The sequence below is a fragment of the Choloepus didactylus genome, chromosome 5 (genome assembly GCF_015220235.1).
Source record: "Choloepus didactylus isolate mChoDid1 chromosome 5, mChoDid1.pri, whole genome shotgun sequence".
NCBI classification, from domain to species: Eukaryota; Metazoa; Chordata; class Mammalia; order Pilosa; family Megalonychidae; genus Choloepus; species Choloepus didactylus.
The window spans coordinates 139,804,662-139,831,772 of NC_051311.1; the positions used below are offsets into that span (position 1 = coordinate 139,804,662).

At 38.0% G+C, this 27,111-nt stretch overlaps 1 protein-coding gene across 3 annotated transcripts in view; it reads left to right on the forward strand.

The window, feature by feature from the left end:
- The window catches only part of PLEKHA8 (pleckstrin homology domain containing A8), a 91,044-nt gene that overhangs the window by 37,394 nt on the left and 26,539 nt on the right, over window positions 1-27,111 (forward strand). For all 3 annotated transcript variants that reach the window (XM_037836978.1, XM_037836976.1, XM_037836977.1), the window contains exons 10-12: window positions 9,237-9,295; window positions 10,291-10,421; window positions 11,408-11,478. In XM_037836978.1, coding sequence (XP_037692906.1) covers window positions 9,237-9,295; window positions 10,291-10,421; window positions 11,408-11,478 — 261 coding nt within the window. The remainder of the gene's footprint in view (window positions 1-9,236; window positions 9,296-10,290; window positions 10,422-11,407; window positions 11,479-27,111) is intronic.

The following is a 27,111-nucleotide window of genomic DNA, read 5'->3' on the forward strand; positions in this document are numbered from 1 at the left end:
TTGATATTTCCAGACATCACTAATGTGTTGAGATTTGCCATATGACCCATTTAACTAGGCTTTTTAAAAAAAAATTGGAGAGGCAGGGCAAGATGGCGGACTGGTGAGCTGTATGTTTTAGTTACTCCTCCAGGAAAGTAGGTAGAAAGCCAGGAACTGCATGGACTGGACACCACAGAGCAATCTGACTTTGGGCATACTTTATACAACACTCATGAAAACGTGGAACTGCTGAGATCAGCAAAATCTATAAGTTTTTGTGGCCAGGGGACCCGCACCCCTCCGTGCCAGGCTCAGTCCCGTGGGAGGAGGGGCTGTCAGCTCCGGGAAGGAGAAGGGAGAACTGCAGTGGCAGCTCTTATCCGAAACTCATTCTACTGATCCAAACTCCAACCATACATAGACTGAGACCAGAAACCAGAGAATCAGAGCAGCCAGCCCAGCAGAGAGGAGACAGGCATAGAAAAAAACAGTGCGAAAAACTCCAAAATAAAAGCGGAGGATTTTTGGAGTTCTAGTGAACATAGAAAGGGGAAGGGCAGAGCTCAGGCCCTGAGGCTCATATGCAAATCCAGAAGAAAAGCTGATCTCTCTGCAATGTGGACCTTTCCTTAATGGCTCTAATTGCTTTGTCTCTTAGCATTTCAATAACCCATTAGATCTGTGAGGAGGGCCCTTTTTTTTTTAATCCTTTTTTCTTTTTCTAAAACAATTACTCTAAGAAGCCCAATACAGAAAGCTTCAAAGACTTGCAATTTGGGCAGGTCAAGACAAGAGCAGAACTGGGAGAGCTCTGAGACAGAAGGCAATAATCCAGTGGCTGAGAAAATTCACTAAACACCACAACTTCCCAAGAAAAGGGGGTGTCCGCTCACAATCCATCATCCTGGTAGGACAGGAAACACTCCTGCCCATTGCCAGCCCCAGAGCCCAGAGCTGCCCCAGACAACCCAGTGTGACGGAAGTGCTTCAGATAACAGGCACACACCACAAAACTGGGCGTGGACATTAGCCTTCCCTGCAACCTCAGCTGATTGTCCCAGAGTTGGGAAGGTGGAGCAGTGTGAATTAACAAAGCCCCATTCAGCCATCATTTCAGCAGACTGGGAGCCTCCCTACACAGCCCAGCAGCCCAGAACCGCCCTGGGGGGACGGCACTCACCTGTGACATAGCACAGTCATCCCTCAACAGAGGACCAGGGGGTGCACGGCCTGGAAGAGGGACCCACTAGCAAGTCTCAGGAGCCATATGCCAATACCAAGGACTTGTGGGCCAGTGGCAGAGACAAACTGTGGCAGGACTGAACTGAAGGATTAGACTATTGCAGCAGCTTTAAAACTCCAGGATCTCCAGGGACATTTGATTGTTAGAGCCACCCCACCTCCCTGACCGCCCAGAAACATGCCCAATATACAGGGCGGGCAACACCAACTACACACGCAAGCTTGGTACACCAATTGGACCCCACAAGACTCACTCCCCCACTCACCACAAAGGCAAAGCAGGGGAGAACTGGCTTCTGGAGAACAGGTGGCTCGTGGACACCACCTGCTGGTTAGTTAGAGAAAGTGTACTCCACGAAGCTGTAGATCTGATAAATTAGAGATAAGGACTTCAATTGGGTCTACAAATCCTAAAAGAATCCTAACAAGTTAAGCAAATGGCAAGAGGCCAAAAACAACAGAAAATTATAAAGCATATGAAAACACCAGACGATATGGATAACCCAAGCCCAAGCACCCAAATCAAAAGATCAGAAGAGACACAGCACTTAGAGCAGCTACTCAAAGAACTAAAGATGAACAATGAGACCATAGTACAGGATACAAAGGATATCAAGAAGACCCTAGAAGAGCATAAAGAAGACAATGCAAGACTAAATAAAAAAACGGATGATCTTATGGAAATTAAAGAAACTGTTGACCAAATTAAAAAGATTCTGGACACTCATAGTACAAGACTAGAGGAAGTTGAACAACGAATCAGTGACCTGGAAGATGACAGAATGGAAAATGAAAGCATAAAAGAAAGAATGGGGAAAAAAATTGAAAAAATCAAAACGGACCTCAGGGATATGATAGATAATATAAAACGTCCGAATATAAGACTCATTGGTATTCCAGAAGGGGAAGAGAAGGGTAAAGGTCTAGGAAGAGTATTCAAAGAAATTGTTGGGGAAAACTTCCCAAATCTTCTAAACAACAGAAATACACAAATCATAAATGCTCAGCGAACTCCAAATAGAATAAATCCAAATAAACCCACTCCGAGACATATTCGGATCACACTGTCAAACACAGAAGAGAAGGAGCAAGTTCTGAAAGCAGCAAGAGAAAAGCAATTCACCACATACAAAGGAAACAGCATAAGACTAAGTAGTGACTACTCAGCAGCCACCATGGAGGCGAGAAGGCAGTGGCACGATATATTTAAAATTCTGAGTGAGAAAAATTTCCAGCCAAGAATACTTTATCCAGCAAAGCTCTCCTTCAAATTTGAGGGAGAGCTTAAATTTTTCACAGACAAAGAAATGCTGAGAGAATTTGCTAACAAGAGACCTGCCCTACTGGAGATACTAAAGGGAGCCCTACAGACAGAGAAACACAGAAAGGAGAGAGAGACTTGGAGAAAGGTTCAGTACTAAAGAGATTCGGTATGGGTACAATAAAGGATATTAATAGACAGAGGGGAAAAATATATATGACAAACATAAACCAAAGGAAGATGGCTGATTCAAGAAATGCCTTCACGGTTATAACATTGAATGTAAATGGATTAAACTCCCCAATTAAAAGATATAGATTCTCAGAATGGATCAAAAAAAATGAACCATCAATATGTTGCATACAAGAGACTCATCTTAGACACAGGGACACAAAGAAATTGAAAGTGAAAGGATGGAAAAAAATATTTCATGCAAGCTACAGCCAAAAGAAAGCAGGTGTAGCAATATCAATCTCAGATAAAATAGACTTTAAATGCAGGGATGTTTTGAGAGACAAAGAAGGCCACTACATACTAATAAAAGGGGCAATTAAACAAGAAGAAATAACAACCATAAATGTCTATGCACCCAATCAAGGTGCCACAAAATACATGAGAGAAACACTGGCAAAATTAAAGGAAGCAATTGATGTTTCCACAATAATTGTGGGAGACTTCAACACATCACTCTCTCCTATAGACAGATCACCCAGACAGAAGACCAATAAGGAAATTGAAAACCTAAACAATCTGATAAATGAATTAGATTTAACAGACATTACATCCCAAGTCACCAGGATACACATACTTTTCTAGTGCTCACGGAACTTTCTCCAGAATAGATCATATGCTGGGACATAAAACAAGCCTCAATAAATTTAAAAAGATTGAAATTATTCAAAACACATTCTCTGACCACAATGGAATACAATTAGAAGTCAATAACCATCAGAGACTTAGAAAATTCACAAATACCTGGAGGTTAAACAACACACTCCTAAACAATCAGTGGGTTAAAGAAGAAATAGCAAGAGAAATTGCTAAATATATAGAGACGAATGAAAATGAGAACACAACATACCAAAACCTATGGGATGCAGCAAAAGCAGTACTGAGAGGGAAATTTATAGCACTAAATGCATATATTAAAAAGGAAGAAAGAGCCAAAATCAAAGAACTAATGGATCAACTGAAGAAGCTAGAAAATGAACAGCTAACCAATCCTAAACCAAGTAGAAGAAAAGAAATAACAAGGATTAAAGCAGAAATAAATGACATAGAGAACAAAAAAACAATAGAGAGGATAAATATCACCAAAAGTTGGTTCTTTGAGAAGATCAACAAGATTGACAAGCCCCTAGCTAGACTGACAAAATCAAAAAGAGAGAAGGCCCATATAAACAAAATAATGAATGAAAAAGGTGACATAACTGCAGATCCTGAAGAAATTAAAAAAATTATAAGAGGATACTATGAACAACTGTATGGCAACAAACTGGATAATGTAGAGGAAATGGACAATTTCCTGGAAACATATGAACAACCTAGACTGACCAGAGAAGAAATAGAAGACCTCAACCAACCCATCACAAGCAAAGAGATCCAATCAGTCATCAGAAATCTTCCCACAAATAAATGCCCAGGGCCAGATGGCTTCAGAGGGGAATTCTACCAAACTTTCCAGAAAGAACTGACACCAGTCTTACTCAAACTCTTTCAAAACATTGAAGAAAATGGAACACTATGTAACTCATTTCATGAAGCTAACATCAATCTAATACCAAAACCAGGCAAAGATGCTACAAAAAAGGAAAACTACTGGCCAATCTCCCTAATGAATATAGATGCAAAAATCCTCAGCAAAATACTTGCAAATCAAATCCAAAGACACATTAAAAAAATCATACACCATGACCAAGTGGGGTTCATTCCAGGCATGCAAGGATGGTTCAACATAAGAAAATCAATCAATGTATTACAACACATTAACAATTTGAAAGGGAAAAATCAAATGATCATCTCAACACATGCTGAAAAAGCATTTGACAAAATCCAACATCCGTTTTTGATAAAAACACTTCAAAAGGTAGGAATTGAAGGAAACTTCCTCAATATGATAAAGAGCGTGTATGAAAAACCCACAGCCAGCATAGTACTCAATGGTGAGAGACTGAAAGCCTTCCCTCTAAGATCAGGAACAAGACAAGGATGCCTGCTGTCACCACTGTTATTCAACATTGTGCTGGAAGTACTAGCCAGGGCAATCTGGCAAGACAAAGAAATAAAAGGCATCCAAATTGGAAAAGAAGAAGTAAAACTGTCATTGTTTGCAGATGATATGATCTTATATCTGGAAAACCCTGAGAAATCGACGATACAGCTACTAGAGCTAATACACAAATTTAGCAAAGTAGCGGGATACAAGATTAATGCACATAAGTCAGTAATGTTTCTATATGCTAGAAATGAACAAACTGAAGAGACACTCAAGAAAAAGATACCATTTTCAATAGCAACTAAAAAAATCAAGTACGTAGGAATAAACTTAAGCAAAGATGTAAAAGACCTATACAAAGAAAACTACATAACTCTACTAAAAGAAATAGAAGGGGACCTTAAAAGATGGAAAATATTCCATGTTCATGGATAGGAAGGCTAAATGTCATTAAGATGTCAATTCTACCCAAACTCATCTACAGAGTCAATGCAATCCCAATCAAAATTCCAACAACCTACTTTGCAGACTTGGAAAAGCTAGTTAGTTATCAAATTTATTTGGAAAGGGAAGATGCCTCGAATTGCTAAAGACACTCTAAAAAAGAAAAACGAAGTGGGAGGACTTACACTCCCTGACTTTGAAGCTTATTATAAAGCCACAGTTGTCAAAACAGCATGGTACTGGCACAAAGATAGACATATAGATCAATGGAATCAAATTGAGAATTCGGAGATAGACCCTCAAATCTATGGCTGACTGATCTTTGACAAGGCCCCCAAAGTCACTGAACTGAGTCATAATGGTTTTTTTCAACAAATGGGGGTGAGAGAGTTGGATATCCATATCCAAAAGAATGAAAGAGGACCCCTACCTCACACCCTACACAAAAATTAACTCAAAATGGACCAAAGATCTCAATATAAAAGAAAGTACCATAAAACTCCTAGAAGATAATGTAGGAAAACATCTTCAAGACCTTGTATTAGGCGGCCACTTCCTGGACTTTACACCCAAAGCACAAGCAACAAAAGAAAAAATAGATAAATGGGAACTCCTCAAGCTTAGAAGTTTCTGCACCTCAACGGAATTTCTCAAAAAGGTAAAGAGGCAGCCAACTCAATGGGAAAAAATTTTTGGAAACCATGTATCTGACAGAAGACTGATATCTTGCATATATAAAGAAATCCTACAACTCAGTGACAATAGTACAGACAGCCCAATTATAAAATGGGCAAAAGATATGAAAAGACAGTTCTCTGAAGAGGAAATACAAATGGCCAAGAAACACATGATAAAATGTTCAGCTTCACTAGCTTTTAGAGAGATGCAAATTAAGACCGCAATGAGATACCATCTCACACCGATTAGAGTGGCTGCCATTAAACAAACAGGAAACTACAAATGCTGGAGAGGATGTGGAGAAATTGGAACTCTTGTTCATTGTTGGTGGGACTGTATAATGGTTCAGCCACTCTGGAAGTCAGTCTGGCAGTTCCTTAGAAAACTACATGTAGAGTTACCATTCGATCCAGCGATTGCACTTCTCGGTATATACCTGGAAGATCGGAAAGCAGTGACACGAACAGATATCTGCACGCCAGTGTGCATAGCAGCATTATTCACAATTGCCAAGAGATGGAAACAACCCAAATGTCCTTCAACAGATGAGTGGATAAATAAAATGTGGTATATACACACGATGGAATACTACACGGCAGTAAGAAGGAACGATCTCGTGAAACATATGACAGCATGGATGAACCTTGAAGACATAATGCTGAGCGAAATAAGCCAGGCACAAAAAGACAAATATTATATGCTACCACTAATGTGAACTTTGAAAAATGTAAAGCAAATGGTTTATAATGTAGAATGTAAGGGAACTAGCAATAGAGAGCAATTAAGGAAGGGGGAACAATAATCCAAGAAGAACAGATAAGCTATTTAACGTTCTGGGGATGCCCAGGAATGACTATAGTCTGTTAATTTCTGATGGATATAGTAGGAACAAGTTCACAGAGATGTTGCTATATTAGGTAACTTTCTTGGGGTAAAGTAGGAACATGTTGGAAGTAAAGCAGTTATCTTAGGTTAGTTGTCTTTTTCTTACTACCTTGTTATAGTCTCTTTGAAATGTTCTTTTATGGTATGTTTTTTTTTTTTTCTTGTAATTTTTTTTTTCATACAGTTGATTAAAAAAAAAAGGAAAAAAAAATTGGGGTATAACTTACATACAGTGATGTGCATAATACTTAAGTGTTTCGTTGATTCAGTGAATCTTCCTATGTAATTCCCATCTCTAACACGACATAGAACATGTCCAGCACTTCAGAACATTCCCTGGACCAGTTGGTTCCCAGTCCACCACCCACCCAGAAGCAACCATTTTTCTGATTTCTGTCTCCATATTTCAGTTTTGTCTGTTTTAAAACATCATATGAACAGAATCATATCTTATGCATAATTTTGCATCTGGCTTTTCTTGTGCAGTATAATGCTTTTGAGATTCAGTAATTCATTACTTTATATTGCTGGGCAGTATTCCACTGAACAATTATATCATAGTTGCTTATTCATTCTCTTATTTGATGAACTTTTGAGTAGTTTCTAGTTTGAAGCTCTTATGATGAAGCTCCTATGATCATTTTGTTTGTATGGGCAAGTTTTCATTCCTCTTGAGTAAGTACCTGGAAGTGGAATTGCTGATTCCTAGATTAGATACTGTATTTGTTAAATTTTATAAGGAATTGCCAATTCCTTATAAATTATATTTTAATATGTTCCTTATATTTAATTTGCATTTTTGTATTATGACTAATAACGTTGAGCAGTTTTTCATATGACTATCGGCCATTTGTGAAGTGTCTGTTCAAGTCTGTAACCCATTTTTTAAAAGCTGACCATTTGTCTTTTTATTATTGACTTGTAAGTGTTCCTTATATATTCTTAACAAAATTCCATTGCGAACATATGCATTGTAAATATGTTCTGCCAGACTGTTGCTTGCCTATTTTTTTTCTTAACGATGTCTTTTGAAGAACAGAAGTACTTCATTTTAATGAAGTCCAGTTTATCTGTTTTCTTTATTTTATGCTTTTGTTGTCCTAAGAATCTTTGCCCCAGTATCATGAAGCTACTTTCCTATGTTTTCTTCTAGTTTCTATAGTTTTAGTTTTTATGTTTACACTTATGATCCAACTTGGAAGTAGTTTTTGTATGTGGTGTGAGGTAGGGGTTGAAGTTAATTTCTTTTTCTCTTATATCTAGTTCTTCAATAACCATTTGTTGAAAAATATTCTTTTCCACCTTACATTGCTTTGATAGTGTTGTCAAAAATCAGTTGACACTATATGTGTGGGTCCATTGCTGGACTCTCTCTTCTTCCAATGACGTATGTTGTTTTTCCTTATGCCAAGGTCTTAAATACTGTATATTTATAGTAAGAGTTGAGATCAGATAATGTAGATATTCCAGTTTTGTTCTTCTCTTTCAAGACTGTTTTGGCAATGCTAAGTCCTTTGCGTGTCCATATATATTTTAGCTTTTTAATTTCTATTAAAAAGCCTGCTGGGTCAATTGATGCAGAAAAGGCATTTGACAAAATTCAGCTTCCGGATAAAAACACTCAGAAAACTAGGAATAGAAGGAAACATCCTTAACAAGATAAAGAGTATATATAAAAAACCCACAGCTAACATCATGCTCAATGGTAAAAGACTGAAAAGTTTCCCCCTAAGATCAGGAACTAGACAAGGAAGCCCAATGTCACCACTGTTATTCATTATTAGACTGGAAGTTCTAGGCAGAGTAATTAGGCAAAAAAAAAAAAAAAAAAAAAAAAAAAGGTATCCAAATAGGAGAGGAAGAAATAAAATTCTCCCTATTGTCAAATGACATGATCCTTTACATAAAGAATCCTGAAAAATCCACAATAAAGCTATCAGAGCTAATAAACAAATTCAGCAAAATGGTGGGGTACAAGGTCAAAATGCAAAATTCAGTGGTGTTTCTATATACTAGTAATGAGCAATGCAAAGAGGAAATCAAGAAAAAAAATTCCATTTACAATATGAGTTTTAATAATGTATTTTACTTAATATATCTAAAATATTATTTCAGCATGTAGTTCATATAAAAGAATTACTAATGAGATATTTTATATTCTTTTTTTGGTATTCAGTCTTGAAAATCTGGCATGTCTTTTATACTTAAACAGTACACTTGACACATTGCAACTGCTATTTAGTGTCTACCATATTGAACAGTATGGTCCTAAGGATTACAATAAATAGGCACACTAAACATACAAGATGCCCCTTCATTCCACCTGCCACCAATGACCTCTTTATAGTTTTTCACCTTAGTGGTATAATAGAAAAAGGTGATGATAGTATCCTGGAAGCATTTGAAACTTCTGTGTAAGGAATCAAACTAGTTGGGGAAAAAGATCTACTAAATTCATTGTTAATATAAAAAAAGATTTCCACTTGATAAAATTGCTTTCTCAAAGATGGTTTTTATCCCTTCTTCTAGACAAACTTGGCCCTACAGTGTTTGCTCCTGTTAAAATGGATCTGGTTGGGAATATTAAGGTAAGTATCCTGGTTTGTCTCTTTGGAAGTTTTTTAATAAGGAAAAAAAAAGTTTTTTTAGTAGTTTTTCATTTGACAAGAATAAATCAAAAAATGAAGAGGGTATCCAAGCTCTTTCAGAGAGTGACTGTCTTCTCAAATTTTGAATGCTTGGTAAGGGGGTTATTAACTAAGCACTTACATGCTAGAGGCAAGCTTTTTGTGGGGTTGGAATATTCATTTAAAAAATGAAATCATCATTTCTTTTTCATGCCCCAGAGAATGAATCAATGGGATTTTACTTGTGTATCAGAAGTAATTCTGTGCTTCTTAGGTTTAAATGATGACAAATTAAATTTTTCCAGAATGCATTAGATAGGTATAATGACCATCCATGGTCTTATACTCAGAAGGCCCAAGTTCGGGGTGCAGCTGTGGGACCGTTTACAACTCACCGAATTTCTCTGAGCCCATGTCTTCACCTGTAAGATGACAAGATCTCATTACTTCTTGCTTTTAAAGTTTGTGTCCCATTTTAAATGTAGTTTGAACATTTCCTTCTTGAGAATATAGGACCCAGTGAAAATCTATTTTCTTTGTCAGTAGATACTAGTCTTTGAAGAAGCACTGTAAGGAATTCCTATAGACTTAGCTTTCTTTAAAAACTATATAGTTGCGTGAAATCTCATTCAGAAACAAATAATTATTGAGCCTCATACACAGGATGAAAAGTACCTGCCAAGACAGCTGGGAATTTCTGAGGCAGGGAAAAAATGCTTCAAGAACCATACTGTAAAATCCTAAGAGTCTGACTTTATTTAATTACAGCTTAAACCTCATAAGAATCTTAAAGTGATATACATTACTTCAAAAATATAAGGAAGAGGCAATAGAGGCTTAATTTATTTTGATTTCTTAGAGGCATGTTTGCCAAACTTGTGAGTTTCAATATTGTACTGATTTGCTTGATGGTCTTAGAATTTTTAACTTAGATTATTTCCCTGCTTTTCTTCCAGAAAGTAAATCAGAAATATATAACCAACAAGGAAGAGTTTACCACCCTTCAGAAGATAGTGCTGCATGAAGTGGAGGCAGATGTAGCCCAGGTTAGGAACTCAGCTACAGAAGCCCTCTTGTGGCTGAAGAGGTGAGGCAGCTGGGGTGGGACACCAGTTAAAATTCCAGCTCAGTTGAAATATTGCCAGCAAAAAAATTGTTGTGCAAAGGAGACTACTTCTGAGCAAAGGAGCTGACTCAGTTGCATTGCTCTTTCTAGAAGCCTGATGAGTAGAACACCAACTTTTTTTTTTAATCTTTTGGTGATAAATATTGTTGATAGTATATTTAAGATGGGAATCTTAAAGGAGAGTAAAGTCAGCCAGTTTTTCTTTTTAAGTCAGTGGTTCTCAAACTTCAGTGGTCTCAGAATCACCTGGAGGGCTTGTTAAAAACACAGATTCTTTTTTTTTTTTTAATTAAATTCAGTTTTATTGAGATATATTCACATATCATATAATCATCCATGGTGTACAATCAGCTGTTCACAGCATCATCATATAGTTACGTATTCATCACCCCAATCTATTTTTGAACACCTTCCTTACATCAGAAAGAAAGAATCAAAATAAGAATAAAAAATAAAAGTAAAAAAGAACACCCAAATCATCCCCCCCATCCCACCCTATTTTTCGTTTAGTTTTTGTCCCCATTCTTCTACTCATCCATCCATACACTAGATAAAGGGAATGTGATCCACAAGGTTTTCACAATCACACTGTCACCCCTTGCAAACTGCATAAAACACAGATTCTTGAACCCCAAACTTACAGTTTCTGATTCACGAGGTCTGGGGGTGGGGCCTGAGAATTTGCCTTTCTGACAAGTTCCTGGATGATGCTGAAGCTGCTGGTCCTGGGACCACATTTTGAAAACCACTGCTTTAGGTATGTCAGATGGTGAGGGAAGGGTCCAGAGCAAGCCAAAGGGAATTCCAGGAAGGGACTTGGCCATATGACTTGGCCTGTTTCCTACTGTGCCCAAGATATTATTAATATTAAAGCTGACGTGCTATTTCTCTATACCCATTCAGCATAAGTGAACTTTGAAAATAATATTTCTTCTTTTTTGTTGTAGAGGTCTGAAATTTTTGAAGGGATTTTTAACAGAAGTGAAAAATGGAGAAAAGGATATCCAGACAGCCCTGAGTAAGTTTTTCTTACATTTTGATCAAGCAATGAATAGGATGTGGAATGGAGACCCCTAGAGGAAGAGGCAGGGTAGATGGAAAGTTTCTGCTTTCCAGGGTTTGATTTTATTTCTTTTCTTATTTCATTATCATTGTTTGCTTCCTATGTGTTTTGTTAAAAAAGAACTCACAAGACAGTGACGTGGTAATCTACATCTAACTTACTAAAAAATCTGTGTCTCTTCATATGTCACCAGAAGGAAAGTTGGAGGTTAAAAGATGGGAATGTATAAATCAGTGAATCTTGTGGTGGGCAATGTCTGTGATTAACTATAAAAATATTGAAAATCTCTCTTCATGAGCTAGAACAAATGTATGACACTATAACTAGAAGTTAATAATAGAAGGGCATATAGAAAAAAATATATGCCTATTGCAAATTATATACTACAGGTAGTAGTATTTTAACATTCTTTCATCAACAGTAACAAATGTGCTATACCAAAACTAGGAATCAATAATCGAGGGGGGTGGGGGTGATTAGGAGTATGGGAGGATTTGAGTTTCCTTTTTTTGTGCGTCTTTATTTCTTTTCTGGAGTAATGAAAACGTTCTAAAAATCAAAAAAAAATTAATTGTGGTGATGGATGCACACCTGTATGATATGGGCAATTGATTGTACATTTTGAATCTTTGGATAGTTGTATGGTATGTGAACAATCTCAATAAATATACATATATATAAAATCAGTGTCTCTTAAAGAAGAGCTGAATTAATAGGGAGCCATGCCTTAATTGTATATAGGAAGAGCTAATACTTTTAAGAGGTTAATCTTTCCTAAATTAATCTTCAAATACAGTGTGTTCTTCCAAAATCAATATCCAAAGAAAAGCCAGTTTTGGAAGCCGTAAAAAGAAGGAGATGGAGAACCCTGGGTATTTGTTCTGGAGTGAGATTAAGGGTTGGCCATCACCCTGAACTCCTCAAATGCCCTATATGCCCCATTTTGTAGTGGTATAGCCAAGACTGAAATGGAGGCCTTCGTCAACAGAGATCGTTGTTATCTCTAGCTTCTTAACACAGTGACTGGAACATTGTAAGAAACTATTAAAACTTAAATGTATCCTTACAGTGCTCATATCAGAGTGGCTGTACTCTCACTCTTTGCTTAAAAGAAATTCTTTTCATGTGGACCTTGAGGCATGTATGGGAGAAAAAAATGGAATTCCATATTGTTTTGAAGCACTGTATCATTAAAAGATAAAGATGCACAATCAAGCTCTTAAGTAGGCATGATTATAAACAGTGAAATGAATTAGTTAGGTGCTTCTGTTGGGCAGAGGGAGATCAGTGTTTACAGCAGCATTTTGTCAGTGTCAAGGCAGGTTCTACCTCTGTCTCTTAGTCCTTCCTTTGGGTCAGGGGCCTTGGAGGATTCTGTCTCCACAGGATTTCCCCAGGCCACCCTATCTAGAAGCTTGGTAATGTCCCTAAAACGATAAGAGCTGACATTTTTGTAGCACTTTTTACAAATTTTAGTTTAATTCTTACATCAATCCATTTTTACAGGTTAGGGAACCAAAATTTTGACAGATTAAATAAGACACTTGCTTAAGACTACCCAGAGTCTTAAGTAGGGTCACCTGGGGGTCCAGCCTCCAAAGTTCACACTCATGTCTCCCGCAAAGGGTCGTCTCCATCATCCCTGGGCCAGCTGCATTTTTGGTTTCCCCGTACATCCCTGAATTTCCAGGATAGTCCCAGTTACATCCTTTATGTCTTAATTTCAAGTACTAAAACTATGTTCACTATAAGTATTCGTGCCCTCTAACTGGTATCTGTTGAACTTGTGGCTTGTGGCGAGGTTAAGATCATGGGCTCTGGAGTGACTCTCTGGGTTCTACCACTTAATGGCATCATGTCCTTAAGCAAGTTATTTCACCTCCCTGTGCCTCAGTTTCCTCATCTTTAAAATGGGAGTGATGATGATATTTCCCCAAGAACACTGATATAAAGATTAAATAGGTTCATGCATGTAAAAAGATTTAAAAAAGTATTCGGCAAATAATAAGCAGTAGAGGTTAGCTTCTATTTATGTTAACGTGTTATCATCATCATAATCATCATAACATATTGTGATGGTTAGGTTCATGTGTCAACATGAAAATGGGGCTATTTGTCCCAGATCAGAAATGGGAAATTTACACAAAGCTCTGGTGCCAAGCCAGAAACTTCTCTCCACACTTACTTTTTTAGTATGGAAATTTCACATGGAGAGGAAGACTCCACCTTCAGGAAATGCAAAAGATACAGGGCTTAGCATTGTGTACCTGGTGGACTCTACATGCTGATCCTATTTACCCAACAGCTGGAGCTGGGATGAAATAGAACCCTGCTGCTTCCAGGATACTAGCAAGTGAAAAGAAGTGATTTGACCCCTGGAGGCAGAAAGGAAGCTGAGACTAGACCTCTTCTACCCCCTTACCCCCTCTATCTAGTGTCTTTTACTTGATTTGGAGTCTGGGTTCTGAGGGTCCATGGAGCAGTTGACTTTGTAAAGAGAGAGGAGACTTGAAGGGCAAGTGCTGCTTCATGGCTGAAATAATCACAGCCCATCTCAGCTTTTCCATTGCCTTTTTCTCCTCCTGAACTCTTTTCATTGGAAAGAAAAAGGGGGTTATAAGTAAGATTTTCAACCTGATGTTGTAATGTTGGTAATTATTTCTAAGAAGGTTTTCATGGTGTAAATCATAACTTTGGTTTACAGTGATCTCTACTTTCCTGCTGTTCAGCGTGGGAAGATAATGCTCCTCTAACTGAACCCTGAACTCCAGATACAAGCTCTGTGCAAACAAATGTGGTTTTATGAGAAAAGTTTACATAATAGCTCTTCAGAACCCATAGGCTCCTTGATGCATATTTCTTCTGGGGTAACAGCTCTGTTTTCTCATTTTGTAGTCACAGCCTTTATAAGCTGAACTATCTTGTTGGAAATGAGGAAGAGTGGGTATATAGGTAAAAGAAAGGAGATGTGCAGCTTATATTTCATATGTAGGCAAATTAGCTTGCTTGTTTTTTAATTCTAAAATTGAACTTGAGTTATTATAATAACAGCTACCGTTTATAGAATGCCCAGTATGTGTAGATATTATGCTAGTTTGTCCTTTCTTTCTTTTTCTCTTTCTTTTTCTTTATTTTTTAGCAGAAAAATTGTAGGTTTACTGAAGAATCATGCATAAAATGGAGTTCCCATATACAAACTCTTCCCACATGCACAGTTTTCCCTATTATTAACACTGCATTAGTGTGACACCTTTATTACAATTGTTGAAAGAATATTATTAAAATTGTTCTATTAACTATAGGCCATAGTTTACATTAGGGTTTACTGAATGCTAGATTCTTGATAAACATTTCGTTTAATCTTCCCAACATTTGCCTTTTACTATGAGTAAACTGAGGTTGAACAGGGTAAGTAACTTCCCTGGGTCTCAAAATCTATATCACTGATTCTCAAAGTGGTCTAAGGATAGTAGCATCTTCCTCACTTGGAGACTTATGAGAAATATAATCTTTCAGACCACCCTCGACCTGCTGGATCAGAAACTCTGGAGGTAGGGCCCAGGAATTTGTTTTAACAAGTCATCCAGGTGATTCTAAGATGCTTTAGTTTGATAGCCACTAATCTAAAGCTAGACATTGATGCTTACCTGTGACTAGACTACATCTTGGTTATTTGGGAACTTGGACTTCATCTGAGCAGTTGTTAAGTGAGCAGGAATAAATGTGCTGATATTAGTCAGCCATCAGCATCAGTCAATTTTACTTTGCCTTCTTTTCTTAATAATTAGTTTTCTTTTTTTTTTTTTTTTTTTTTTTTTTTGTCCTTTTGTGTGGCTTATTTCACTCAGCATAACTTCATTCCTTTTTTTTTTTTTTTTTTTTAATCATCATTTTATTGAGATAAATTCACATACCACGCAGTCATACAAAACAAATTGTACTTTCGATTGTTTACACTACCATTACATAGTTGTACATTCATCACCTAAATCAATCCCTGACACCTTCATTAGCACACACACAAAAATAACAAGAATAATAATTAGAGTGAAAAAGAGCAATTGAAGTAAAAAAGAACACTGGGTACCTTTGTCTGTTTGTTTCCTTCCCCTACTTTTCTACACATCCATCCATAAACTAGACAAAGTGGTGTTTGGTCCTTATGGCTTTCCCAATCCCATTGTCACCCCTCATAAGCTACATTTTTATACAACTGTCTTCGAGATTCATGGGTTCTGGGTTGTAGTTTGATAGTTTCAGGTATCCACCACCAGCTACCCCAATTCTTTAGAACCTAAAAAGGGTTGTCTAAAGTGTGCATAAGAGTGCCCACCAGAGTGACCTCTCGGCTCCTTTTGGAATCTCTCTGCCACTGAAGCTTATTTCATTTCCTTTCACATCCCCCTTTTGGTCAAGAAGATGTTCTCCGTCCCACGGTGCCAGGTCTACATTCCTCCCTGGGAGTCATATTCCACGTTGCCAGGGAGATTCACTTCCCTGGGTGTCTGATCCCACGTAGGGGGGAGGGCAGTGATTTCACCTTTCAAGTTGGCTTAGCCAGAGAGAGAGGGCCACATCTGAGCAACAAAGAGGCATTCAGGAGGAGACTCTTAGGCACAAATACAGGGAGGCCTAGCCTCTCCTTTGCAGCAACCGTCTTCCCAAGGGTAAAACTTATGGTAGAGGGCTCAACCCATCAAACCACCAGTCCCCTATGTCTGTGGTCATGTTAGCAACCATGGAGGTGGGGTAGGCGAATACCCCTGCATTCTCCACAGGCTCCTCAAGGGGGCACTACATCTTTTTTTTTTTTTTTTTTTTTTCCCTTGTTTGTCTTTTTTCTTTTCTTTTTTTTTTTCTTTTTTTTTTTTTTTTAACTTTCCCTTCTTTTTTCAAATCACCTGTATGAAAAAAAAAGTTAAAAAGAAAACAAACATACAATAAAAGAGCATTTCAAAGAGACCATAGCAAGGGAGTAAGAAAAAGACAACTAACCTAAGATAACTGCTTAACTTCCAACATGTTCCTACTTTACCCCAAGAAAGTTACATAATATAGCAACATTTCAGTGAACTTGTTCCTACTACAACCATCAGAAATTAACAGACCATAGTCATTTCTGGGCATCCCCAGAACGTTAAATAGCTTATCTGTTCTTCCTGGATTATTGTTCCCCCTTCCTTAATTGCTCTCTACTGCTAGTTCCCCTACATTCTACATTATAAACCATTTGTTTTACATTTTTCAAAGTTCACATTAGTGGTAGCATATAATATTTCTCTTTTTGTGCCTGGCTTATTTCGCTCAGCATTATGTCCTCAAGGTTCATCCATGTTGTCATATGTTTCACCAGATCGTTCCTTCTTACTGCCGCGTAGTATTCCATCGTGTGTATATACCACATTTTATTTATCCACTCATCTGTTGAAGGACATTTGGGTTGTTTCCATCTCTTGGCAATTGTGAATAATGCTGCTATGAACATTGGCGTGCAGATATCTGTTCGTGTCACTGCTTTCCGATCTTCCGGGTATATACCGAGGAGTGCAATCGCTGGATCGAATGGTAGCTCTATATCTAGTTTTCTAAGGAACTGCCAGACTGACTTCCAGAGTGGCTGAACCATTATACAGTCCCACCAACAATGAATAAGAGTTCCAATTTCTCCACATCCCCTCCAGCATTTGTAGTTTCCTGTTTGTTTAATGGCAGCCATTCTAACCGGTGTTAGATGGTATCTCATTGTGGTCTTAATTTGCATCTCTCTAATAGCTAGTGAAGCTGAACATTTTTTCATGTGTTTCTTGGTCATTTGTATTTCCTCTTCAGAGAACTGTCTTTTCATATCTTTTGCCCATTTTATAATTGGGCTGTCTGTACTATTGTCATTGAGTTGTAGGATTTCTTTGTATATGCAAGATATCAGTCTTTTGTCAGATACATGGTTTCCAAAAATTTTTTCCCATTGAGTTGGCTGCCTCTTTACCTTTTTGAGAAATTCCTTTGAGGTGCAGAAACTTCTAAGCTTGAGGAGTTCCCATTTATCTATTTTCTCTTTTGTTGCTTGTGCTTTGGGTGTAAAGTCTAGGAAGTGGCCTCCTAATACAAGGTCTTGAAGATGTTTTCCTACATTATCTTCTAGGAGTTTTATGGTACTTTCTTTTATATTGAGATCTTTGGTCCATTTTGAGTTAATTTTTGTGTAGGGGGTGAGGTAGGGGTCCTCTTTCATTCTTTTGGATATGGATATCCAACTCTCCCAGCCCCATTTGTTGAAAAGACCATTATGGCTCAGTTCGGTGACTTTGGGGGCCTTATCAAAGATCAGTCGGCCATAGATCTGAGGGTCTATCTCTGAATTCTCAATTCGATTCCATTGATCTATATGTCTATCTTTGTGCCAGTACCATGCTGTCTTGGCAACTGTGGCTTTATAATAAGCTTCAAAGTCAGGGAGTGTAAGTCCTCCCACTTCGTTTTTCTTTTTTAGAGTGTCTTTAGCAATTCGAGGCATCTTCCCTTTCCAAATAAATTTGATAACTAGCTTTTCCAAGTCTGCAAAGTAGGTTGTTGGAATTTTGATTGGGATTGCATTGAATCTGTAGATGAGTTTGGGTAGAATTGACATCTTAATGACATTTAGCCTTCCTATCCATGAACATGGAATATTTTTCCATCTTTTAAGGTCCCCTTCTATTTCTTTTAGTAGAGTTATGTAGTTTTCTTTGTATAGGTCTTTTACATCTTTGGTTAAGTTGATTCCTAGGTACTTGATTTTTTTAGTTGCTATTGAAAATGGTATCTTTTTCTTGAGTGTCTCTTCAGTTTGTTCATTTCTAGCATATAGAAACATTACTGACTTATGTGCATTAATCTTGTATCCCGCTACTTTGCTAAATTTGTTTATTAGCTCTAGTAGGTGTATCGTTGATTTCTCAGGGTTTTCTAGATATAAGATCATATCATCTGCAAACAATGACAGTTTTACTTCTTCTTTTCCAATTTGGATGCCTTTTATTTCTTTGTCTTGCCGGATTGCCCTGGCTAGCACTTCCAGCACAATGTTGAATAACAGTGGTGACAGCGGGCATCCTTGTCTTGTTCCTGATCTTAGAGGGAAGGCTTTCAGTCTCTCACCATTGAGTACTATGCTGGCTGTGGGTTTTTCATATATGCTCTTTATCATGTTGAGGAAGTTTCCTTCAATTCCTACCTTTTGAAGTGTTTTTATCAAAAAGGGATGTTGGATTTTGTCAAATGCTTTTTCAGCATCTATTGAGATGATCAATTGATTTTTCCCTTTCGAGTTTTTAATGTGTTGTAATACATTGATTGTTTTTCTGATGTTGAACCATCCTTGCATGCCTGGAATGAACCCCACTTGGTCATGGTGTATGATTTTTTTAATGTGTCTTTGGATTCGATTTGCAAGTATTTTGTTGAGGATTTTTGCATCTATATTCATTAGGGAGATTGGCCGGTAGTTTTCCTTTTTTGTAGCATCTTTGCCTGGTTTTGGTATTAGATTGATGTTAGCTTCATAAAATGAGTTAGGTAGTGTTCCATTTTTTTCAATGTTTTGAAAGAGTTTGAGTAAGATTGGTGTCAGTTCTTTCTGGAAAGTTTGGTAGAATTCCCCTGTGAAGCCATCTGGCCCTGGGCATTTATTTGTGGGAAGATTTTTGATGACTGATTGGATCTCTTTGCTTGTGATGGGTTGGTTGAGGTCTTCTATTTCTTCTCTGGTCAGTCTAGGTTGTTCATATGTTTCCAGGAAATTGTCCATTTCTTCTACATTATCCAGTTTGTTGCCATACAGTTGTTCATAATATCCTCTTATAATTTTTTTAATTTCTTCAGGATCTGCAGTTATGTCACCTTTTTCATTCATTATTTTGTTTATATGGGTCTTCTCTCTTTTTGATTTTGTCAGTCTAGCTAGGGGCTTGTCAATCTTGTTGATCTTCTCAAAGAACCAACTTTTGGTGATATTTATCCTTTCTATTGTTTTTTTGTTCTCTATGTCATTTATTTCTGCTTTAATCCTTGTTATTTCTTTTCTTCTACTTGGTTTAGGATTGGTTTGCTGTTCATTTTCTAGCTTCTTCAGTTGATCCATTAGTTCTTTGATTTTGGCTCTTTCTTCCTTTTTAATATATGCGTTTAGTGCTATAAATTTCCCCCTTAGCACTGCTTTTGCTGCATCCCATAGGTTTTGGTATGTTGTGTTCTCATTTTCATTCGTCTCTATATATTTAGCAATTTCTCTTGCTATTTCTTCTTTAACCCACTGATTGTTTAGGAGTGTGTTGTTTAACTTCCAGGTATTTGTGAATTTTCTAAGTCTCTGATGGTTATTGACTTCTAATTGTATTCCATTGTGGTCAGAGAATGTGCTTTGAATAATTTCAATCTTTTTAAATTTATTGAGGCTTGTTTTATGTCCCAGCATATGATCTATTCTGGAGAAAGTTCCGTGAGCACTAGAAAAGTATGTGTATCCTGGTGATTTGGGATGTAATGTCCTGTAGATGTCTGTTAAATCTAATTCATTTATCAGATTGTTTAGGTTTTCAATTTCCTTATTGGTCTTCTGTCTGGTTGATCTATCTATAGGAGAGAGTGATGTGTTGAAGTCTCCCACAATTATTGTGGAAACATCAATTGCTTCCTTTAGTTTTGCCAATGTTTCTCTCATGTATTTTGTGGCACCTTGATTGGGTGCATAGACATTTACGATTGTTATTTCTTCTTGCTGAATTGCCCCTTTTATTAGTATGTAGTGGCCTTCTTTGTCTCTCAAAACATCCCTGCATTTGAAGTCTATTTTATCTGAGATTAATATTGCTACACCTGCTTTCTTTTGGCTGTAGCTTGCATGAAATATTTTTTTCCCATCCTTTCACTTTCAATTTCTTTGTGTCCCTGTGTCTAAGATGAGTCTCTTGTATGCAACATATTCATGGTTCATTTTTTTTGATCCATTCTGCGAATCTATATCTTTTAATTGGGGAGTTTAATCCATTTACATTCAACGTTAAAACCGTGAAGGCATTTCTTGAATCGGCCATCTTATCCTTTGGATTATGTTTGCCATATTTTTCCCTCTCTCTATTAATATCCTTTATTGTACCCATACCGAATCTCTTTAGTACTGAACCTTTCTCCAAGTCTCTCTGTCCTGTCTTTGTTTCTCTGTCTGTAGGGCTCCCTTTAGTATCTCCAGTAGGGCAGGTCTCTTGTTAGCAAATTCTCTCAGCATTTCTTTGTCTGTGAAAAATTTAAGCTCTCCCTCAAATTTGAAGGAGAGCTTTGCTGGATAAAGTATTCTTGGCTGGAAATTCCTCTCTCTCAGAATTTTAAATATATCGTGCCATTGCCTTCTCGCCTCCATGGTGGCTGCTGAGTAGTCACTACTTAGTCTTATGCTGTTTCCTTTGTATGTGGTGAATTGCTTTTCTCTTGCTGCTTTCAGAACTTGCTCCTTCTCTTCTATGTTTGACAGTGTGATCAGTATATGTCTCGGAGTGGGTTTTTTTGGATTTATTCTATTTGGAGTTCGCTGAGCATTTATGATTTGTGTATTTATGTTGTTTAGAAGATTTGGGAAGTTTTCCCCAACAATTTCTTTGAATACTCTTCCTAGACCTTTACCCTTTTCTTCCCCTTCTGGGACACCAATGAGTCTTATATTCGGACGCTTCATATTATCTATCATATCCCTGAGGTCCATTTCGAGTTTTTCAATTTTTTTTCCCCATTCTTTCTTTTATGCTTTCATTTTCCATTCTGTCATCTTCCAGGTCACTGATTCGTTGTTCAACTTCCTCTAGTCTTGTACTATGAGTGTCCAGAATCTTTTTAATTTGGTCAACAGTTTCTTTAATTTCCATAAGATCATCCATTTTTTTATTTAGTCTTGCAATGTCTTCTTTATGCTCTTCTAGGGTCTTCTTGATTTCCTTCATATCCCGTACTAGGGTCTCATTGTTCATCTTTAGATCTTTGAGTAGCTGCTCTAGGTGTGTCTCTTCTGGTCTTTTGATTTGGGTGCTTGGGCTTGGGTTATCCATATCGTCTGGTTTTTTCATATGCTTTATAATTTTCTGTTGTTTTTGGCCTCGTGGCATTTGCTGTCCTTGATAGGGTTCTTTTAGGGTTTGTAGACCAGTTGAAGTCCTTATCTCTAATTTATCAGATCTACAGCTTCGTGGAGTACACTTTCTCTACCTAACCAGCAGGTGGCGTCCACGAGCCACCTGTTCTCCACAAGCCAGATCTCCCCTGCTTAGCCTTTTTGGTGAGTGGGGGAGTGAGTCTTGTGGGGCCCAATTGGTGTCCCAAGCTTGCGTGTGTAGTTGGTGTTGCCTGCCCTGTATGTGGGGCATGTTTCTGGGCAGTCGGGGAGGGGGGGTGGCCCTAACAATCAAATCTCCCTGATGATCCTAGAGTTTTAAAGCTACTGCAATAGTCTAATCCTTCAGTTCAGTCCTGCCACAGTTTGTCTCTGCCACTGACCCACAAGTCTTTGGTATTGGCGTATGGCTCCTGAGACTTGCAAGTGGGCCCCTCTTCCAGGCTGTGCACCCCGGGTCCTCTGTTGAGGGATGACTGTGCTATGTCACAGGTGAGTGCCGTCCCCCCAGGGCAGTTCTGGGCTGCTGGGCTGTGTTGGGAGGCTCCCAGTCTGCTCAAATGATGGCTGAATGGGGCTCTGTTAATTCACACTGCTCCCCCTTCCCAGCTCTGGGACATTCAGCTGAGGTTGCAGGGAAGGCTAATGTCCACGCCCAGTTTTGTGGTGTGTGCCTGTTATTTGAAGCACTTCCGTCACACTGGGTTGTCTGGGGCAGCTCTGGGCTATGGGGCTGGCGATGGGCAGGAGTGTTTCCTGTCCACCAGGATGGTGGCTGTGAGCGGACACCCCCCTTTTCTTGGGAAGTTGTGTTGTTTAGTGAATTTTCTCAGCCACTGGATTATTGCCTTTTGTCTCAGAGCTCTCTTAGTTCTGCTCTTGACTTGACGTGCCCAAATTTCAATTCTTTGAAGCTTTCTGTATTGAGCTTCTTAGAGTAATTGTTTTAGAAAAAGCAAAAAGGATTTAAAAAAAAAAAAAAAAAAAAAAAAAAAAAAAAAAAAAACGGCCCTCCTCAGAGATCTAATGGGTTATTGAAATGCTAATAGACAAAGCAACCAGGGCCATTAAGGAAAGGTGCCCTGGGCAGAGAGATCAGCCTTGCTTCGGGATTTGCATATGCGCCTCAAGGCCTGATCTCCGCCCTTCCCCTTTCTGTGTTCACCAGAACTCCAAAAATCCTCTGCTTTTACTTTGGAGCTTCTCGTGTTGTTTTCCTTCTATGCCCGTCTCCTCTCTGCTGGGCTGGCTGCTCTCAGAGTCTCTGGTGTCTGGCCTCAGTCTATCTATGGTTGGAGTTTGAATCAGTAGAATGAGTTTCCGATGAGAGCAGCCACTGCAATTCTCCCTTCTCCTTCCTGGAGCTGACAGCCCCTCCTCCCCCGGGACTGAGCCTGGCAGGGAGGGGCGCGGGTCCCCTGGCCGCAAAAACTTACAGATTTCGCTGATCTCAGCAGTTCCACGTTTTCATGAGTGTTGTATGAAGTATGCCCAAAGACAGATTGCTCTGTGGTGTCCAGTCCACGCAGTTCCTGGCTTTTTACCTACTTTCCTGGAGGAGTAACTAAAACATACAGCTCACCAGTCTGCCATCTTGCCCCGCCTCCTCCAATAATTAGTTTTCAAATGACTGAAAATTTTTCTTAATCTAGGGACAATTAAGGATAAACTCTGATGGCATTCCCAGATTTGAAAACACTGCTTAAGAAGTGTTTTAAGTTAAGTGTTCATAAAATTTGTATAGTCATCATGGCCTTAGAGATAGGAAATGATATGTAAAAGTCCTAAATGACATAGAGGAAGGCTTGATGCCTATTAAGTCTTTGGAAAAATCCCTCTGTATTCATTGTACTACTGCAGTTCTGTGACCTGGAATGGTTCCCAGCATCTAGAAGGAGGCCTTAGGCTTTATACTGTCTCCATTTGCACTGCTCAAGTCACTTTTATCCCTCATAATGATCAGAGTGGAACATTTTGGGTGGTCTCATGCCAAGAGTTGCTTGTTACCTTTAGTGTCCTATGACATTCTGTTGAGGTCATTCTGAGGAAGTAGTTGGATCCACAAGGCAGATAGGTTTAAAGATCCATCCTGGAAATGAGTTCCTCCATTTGCAGATGCCACATCAAAAAGAGCTTTAGAATGTGTCCTTAATAGTGGAAAGAAGAAAGTTGCTCTGGCATTTCATGCACCATTGTACTAAATGTTAACATGCTATGTACTCTACTCAGAAAGATAACAGACTGCTTTCTCTCTTACTTTGGAATGAGTCCATAATGTCAGATAAACATTAACCCAACTGAGATCCCTGGCACAGTGTGGGAAACATTGGAAAAGGATGCTTAGTCATGTGTTTAATTGAAAGGCCTTCACAGACAGGAGAGCTGTGAGAGACGGATAAAATCAGAACTCAAAACCAGAAATTTAATATCAAATTATAACTTGACTCATTATTCTGAAAATACTGTGGAGCATGAATCAAGTCATGTCCTCTCTAAAACCACTCACAGCAAATGACTGTCTAAAGGCAAGATAGGCTGACAGTACAAGTTTTAGTCCTGGTGGTGCCTGAAGTTAACAAAAAATTAACTTGTTTGACCTGTGTCCACTGGTTATTGAGTTGGCTTTTCTCCATACAATTCATTTTGCCATAAGTATAGTCACTATAAATAATGCAGAGGGTACTTTCCTAGTAACTCACGTTTTTTTTTTTTTTTTATTATAAATATTTCAGACGTCTAATAAATATCCACCAATGATGCAATGTATAAAAATGTCAATACAGTTGAAGTGCCCCATGTACCACTCCTTGATCCCATTACTCTCCTTATTTTCAGAGAAAGTCATCATCCTGAATTTGATATTTATCATTATATAATGAATGTTTTTATACTTTTGTTATATATTTATTTATCCATAAACAATGCCTAGTATTGTATTGCATGTTTTAAATGTATATAGATGGTGTCATGTTTACACATTCCTCCTTTTTCACTTGGTATTGTTTTTTAGATTTATCCCTGGTTGATGCTCATACGTAGCTCACTCATTTTCCCTGCTGTTTTAACATTCCATTGTATAGATAGACCACAATTTTTAAAAACTAATCAACTGTTGAAGGACATTTAGGTTGATTCCAGATTTTCACTGTTAACAAACAGTGCTCCAAGAGTCCCTGTTCCTTTTGTTGTACATGTTCTTTGTTTTATAGAAAATGATAATACCTGAATAACATACCTGTAAAAGGAGGAGGCTGTTCATAGGTAGAGGTGCCTGGCTCAGGGGCTCTGGCTCTGTGCCCACCTGTAATTCAGTGGGACTCAGTGGTTGGGAAGCTGTGCCAGAACAATTGGTTCTCAAACTCTAGCCTATATCAAATCCCCTGGAGGGATTCGTAAAGCACTGATTTCTTAGTAGGCCTGAGGTGGGGCTGGAGAATTTGCATTTCTAACAAGTTCCCAGATGGTGCTAAGGCTGCTGATCTGGGGACCACACTTTGAGAACTTCTGCTCTGTTTATAGTAGAATTGGAATGGCTGAATCATATGATTTCACTAGGTATTGCCAAATTGCTCTCCCAAGTCTGTGATTACCAGCATGGTAGTGAGAGTTCCCAGTGCACCACATCCTTGCCAATGCTTGACACTTTAATTTGTTCTTAATCTGATGGATATAAAAGGATACAATATTGCCATACTTTGTGTTCTTAGATGACTAGTAAGGTTGAGCAGCTTTTCTTCTAGGGAATTTAGGTTTCCTCTTCAATGAATTGCCTGTTTGTGTTTGACCATTTTAGGTTAGGTTTTCTTTTCCTTATTGATTCATGGGAGTTCTTTGTATTTCCTGGATATTAGTCTTCTTTTTCAGTTATGGGTTGTAGATACCTTCTGTCAGTCTTTTTATTTATTTCTCTTTTATTTGTAATGTCTTTGGTATACAGAAGTTTCACATTTTGTGTAATCAAATATGTCATTCTTTTCCTTTTATACTTTTCATATCTTGTTTTAAGAAATCCTTTTCTACCTTGAGGTCACAGAAATGTTTTCTGATGTTTTCTTCACAAAGTTTTACAAGTATGCTTTTTTTTATATTCATGTTTTTAATCCTCCTGGAATTTATTTTTGAGGATGATCCAAGGTACAGATATAATTTTATTCTTAGCAGTATTCATTGGATCGTCCATCTTTTCCCCACTTGTATGTAATGCCACCTCTGACATATTCCTAGACTCCATATTCTGATCCATTGGTCTATTTTTCTATCCCTGGGCTTTATATTAAAACATGATTTCTCATAGGCAAAGGTTCTTACTGTTTTAAGTGAGCAACTGGGCTTGATCTCTCTGATAGTCATAGGACCCTCAGGGCAGATACACTTACTTCCTCAGTGCCTGTCTGTTTCCCATCAGCCTCCTGTCAAGCTTGACTGCCTGCCTTCTGACCTCTTCTAGTTCCTGATTTTTGCCTAAGTGTTATCTAGTTTAGCTCCTTTGTAGAGCTGAGATGATTGTCATTTCCTGAACCCAATAAATGATTCCTGACTTTGATTACCAGCTTTGATTACCATTTCCCAGGCTCTCTCTTAAGACTTGGATTTGCCTTTCTCCTTTGCCCTCTACAGCCCAAAGAAACTTTACAGATTTTACCAATTAGAGATTTATAATAGAAAAATATTTTTATATATGTAGTTATGGACAGAATAGTTGTTCAACAACAGTAATAGAAAGATTATTCTCAGATACTATGAAAGGTTTAGTCATAGATTCTAAATACCTTTATAGCAAGTTTCTGATGTTACCAGTGAAGAATTCAGATCTTTGCTCTTTCTGTAATCAAAATAAGGGGCTGATTCTTTCAGGATGGAAAGAGGCACATTTTTCATTTTTTATTTTGTTTCACACAAAATGGTTTTTTTTCAGCATGGTTTAATGAGGCAAGAAGGTGCCTAGTTCTCATTGCTTTTAGCTCTGTGACCTTAGGAAAGTCACTACCTCTCTGGGTCTTCCATTTCTTCATTTGGTACACGAAGTGAACTGGACAAGATGATTGTCAAGGCTTCCTACTTGGAAATTTTGACTCACTCTCTCTGGGGAACTGCCAAATCTCAAAGAACTGGAAAAAAAAGTATCATTTATGTCTTTCAGAAGCCAAAAATACTCCAAGATTATAGAACATGCATTACGAATATTAAGCATGAAGATTAATGTACCTCATTATCTAATCTTCTCTAGGTAACCAAAATAGGTCATGCTCAGGCTTCATCTTATTTTAATGTAGCCTCATGTGGCAGGGATATTTGCAGTCCTAGAAGTCAACTAAGGATTTTTGGCAGGTTTTGTTTTTTTGTTTTTTGTTTGTTTGTTTTTTAATGAGCTTTATTTCATTTGTCTTTGAACAGTGGTCTTCCCTGGCCTGAATCAAGACCTAGCCCAAATTTTCTGACTCCCTCTTCTTTCA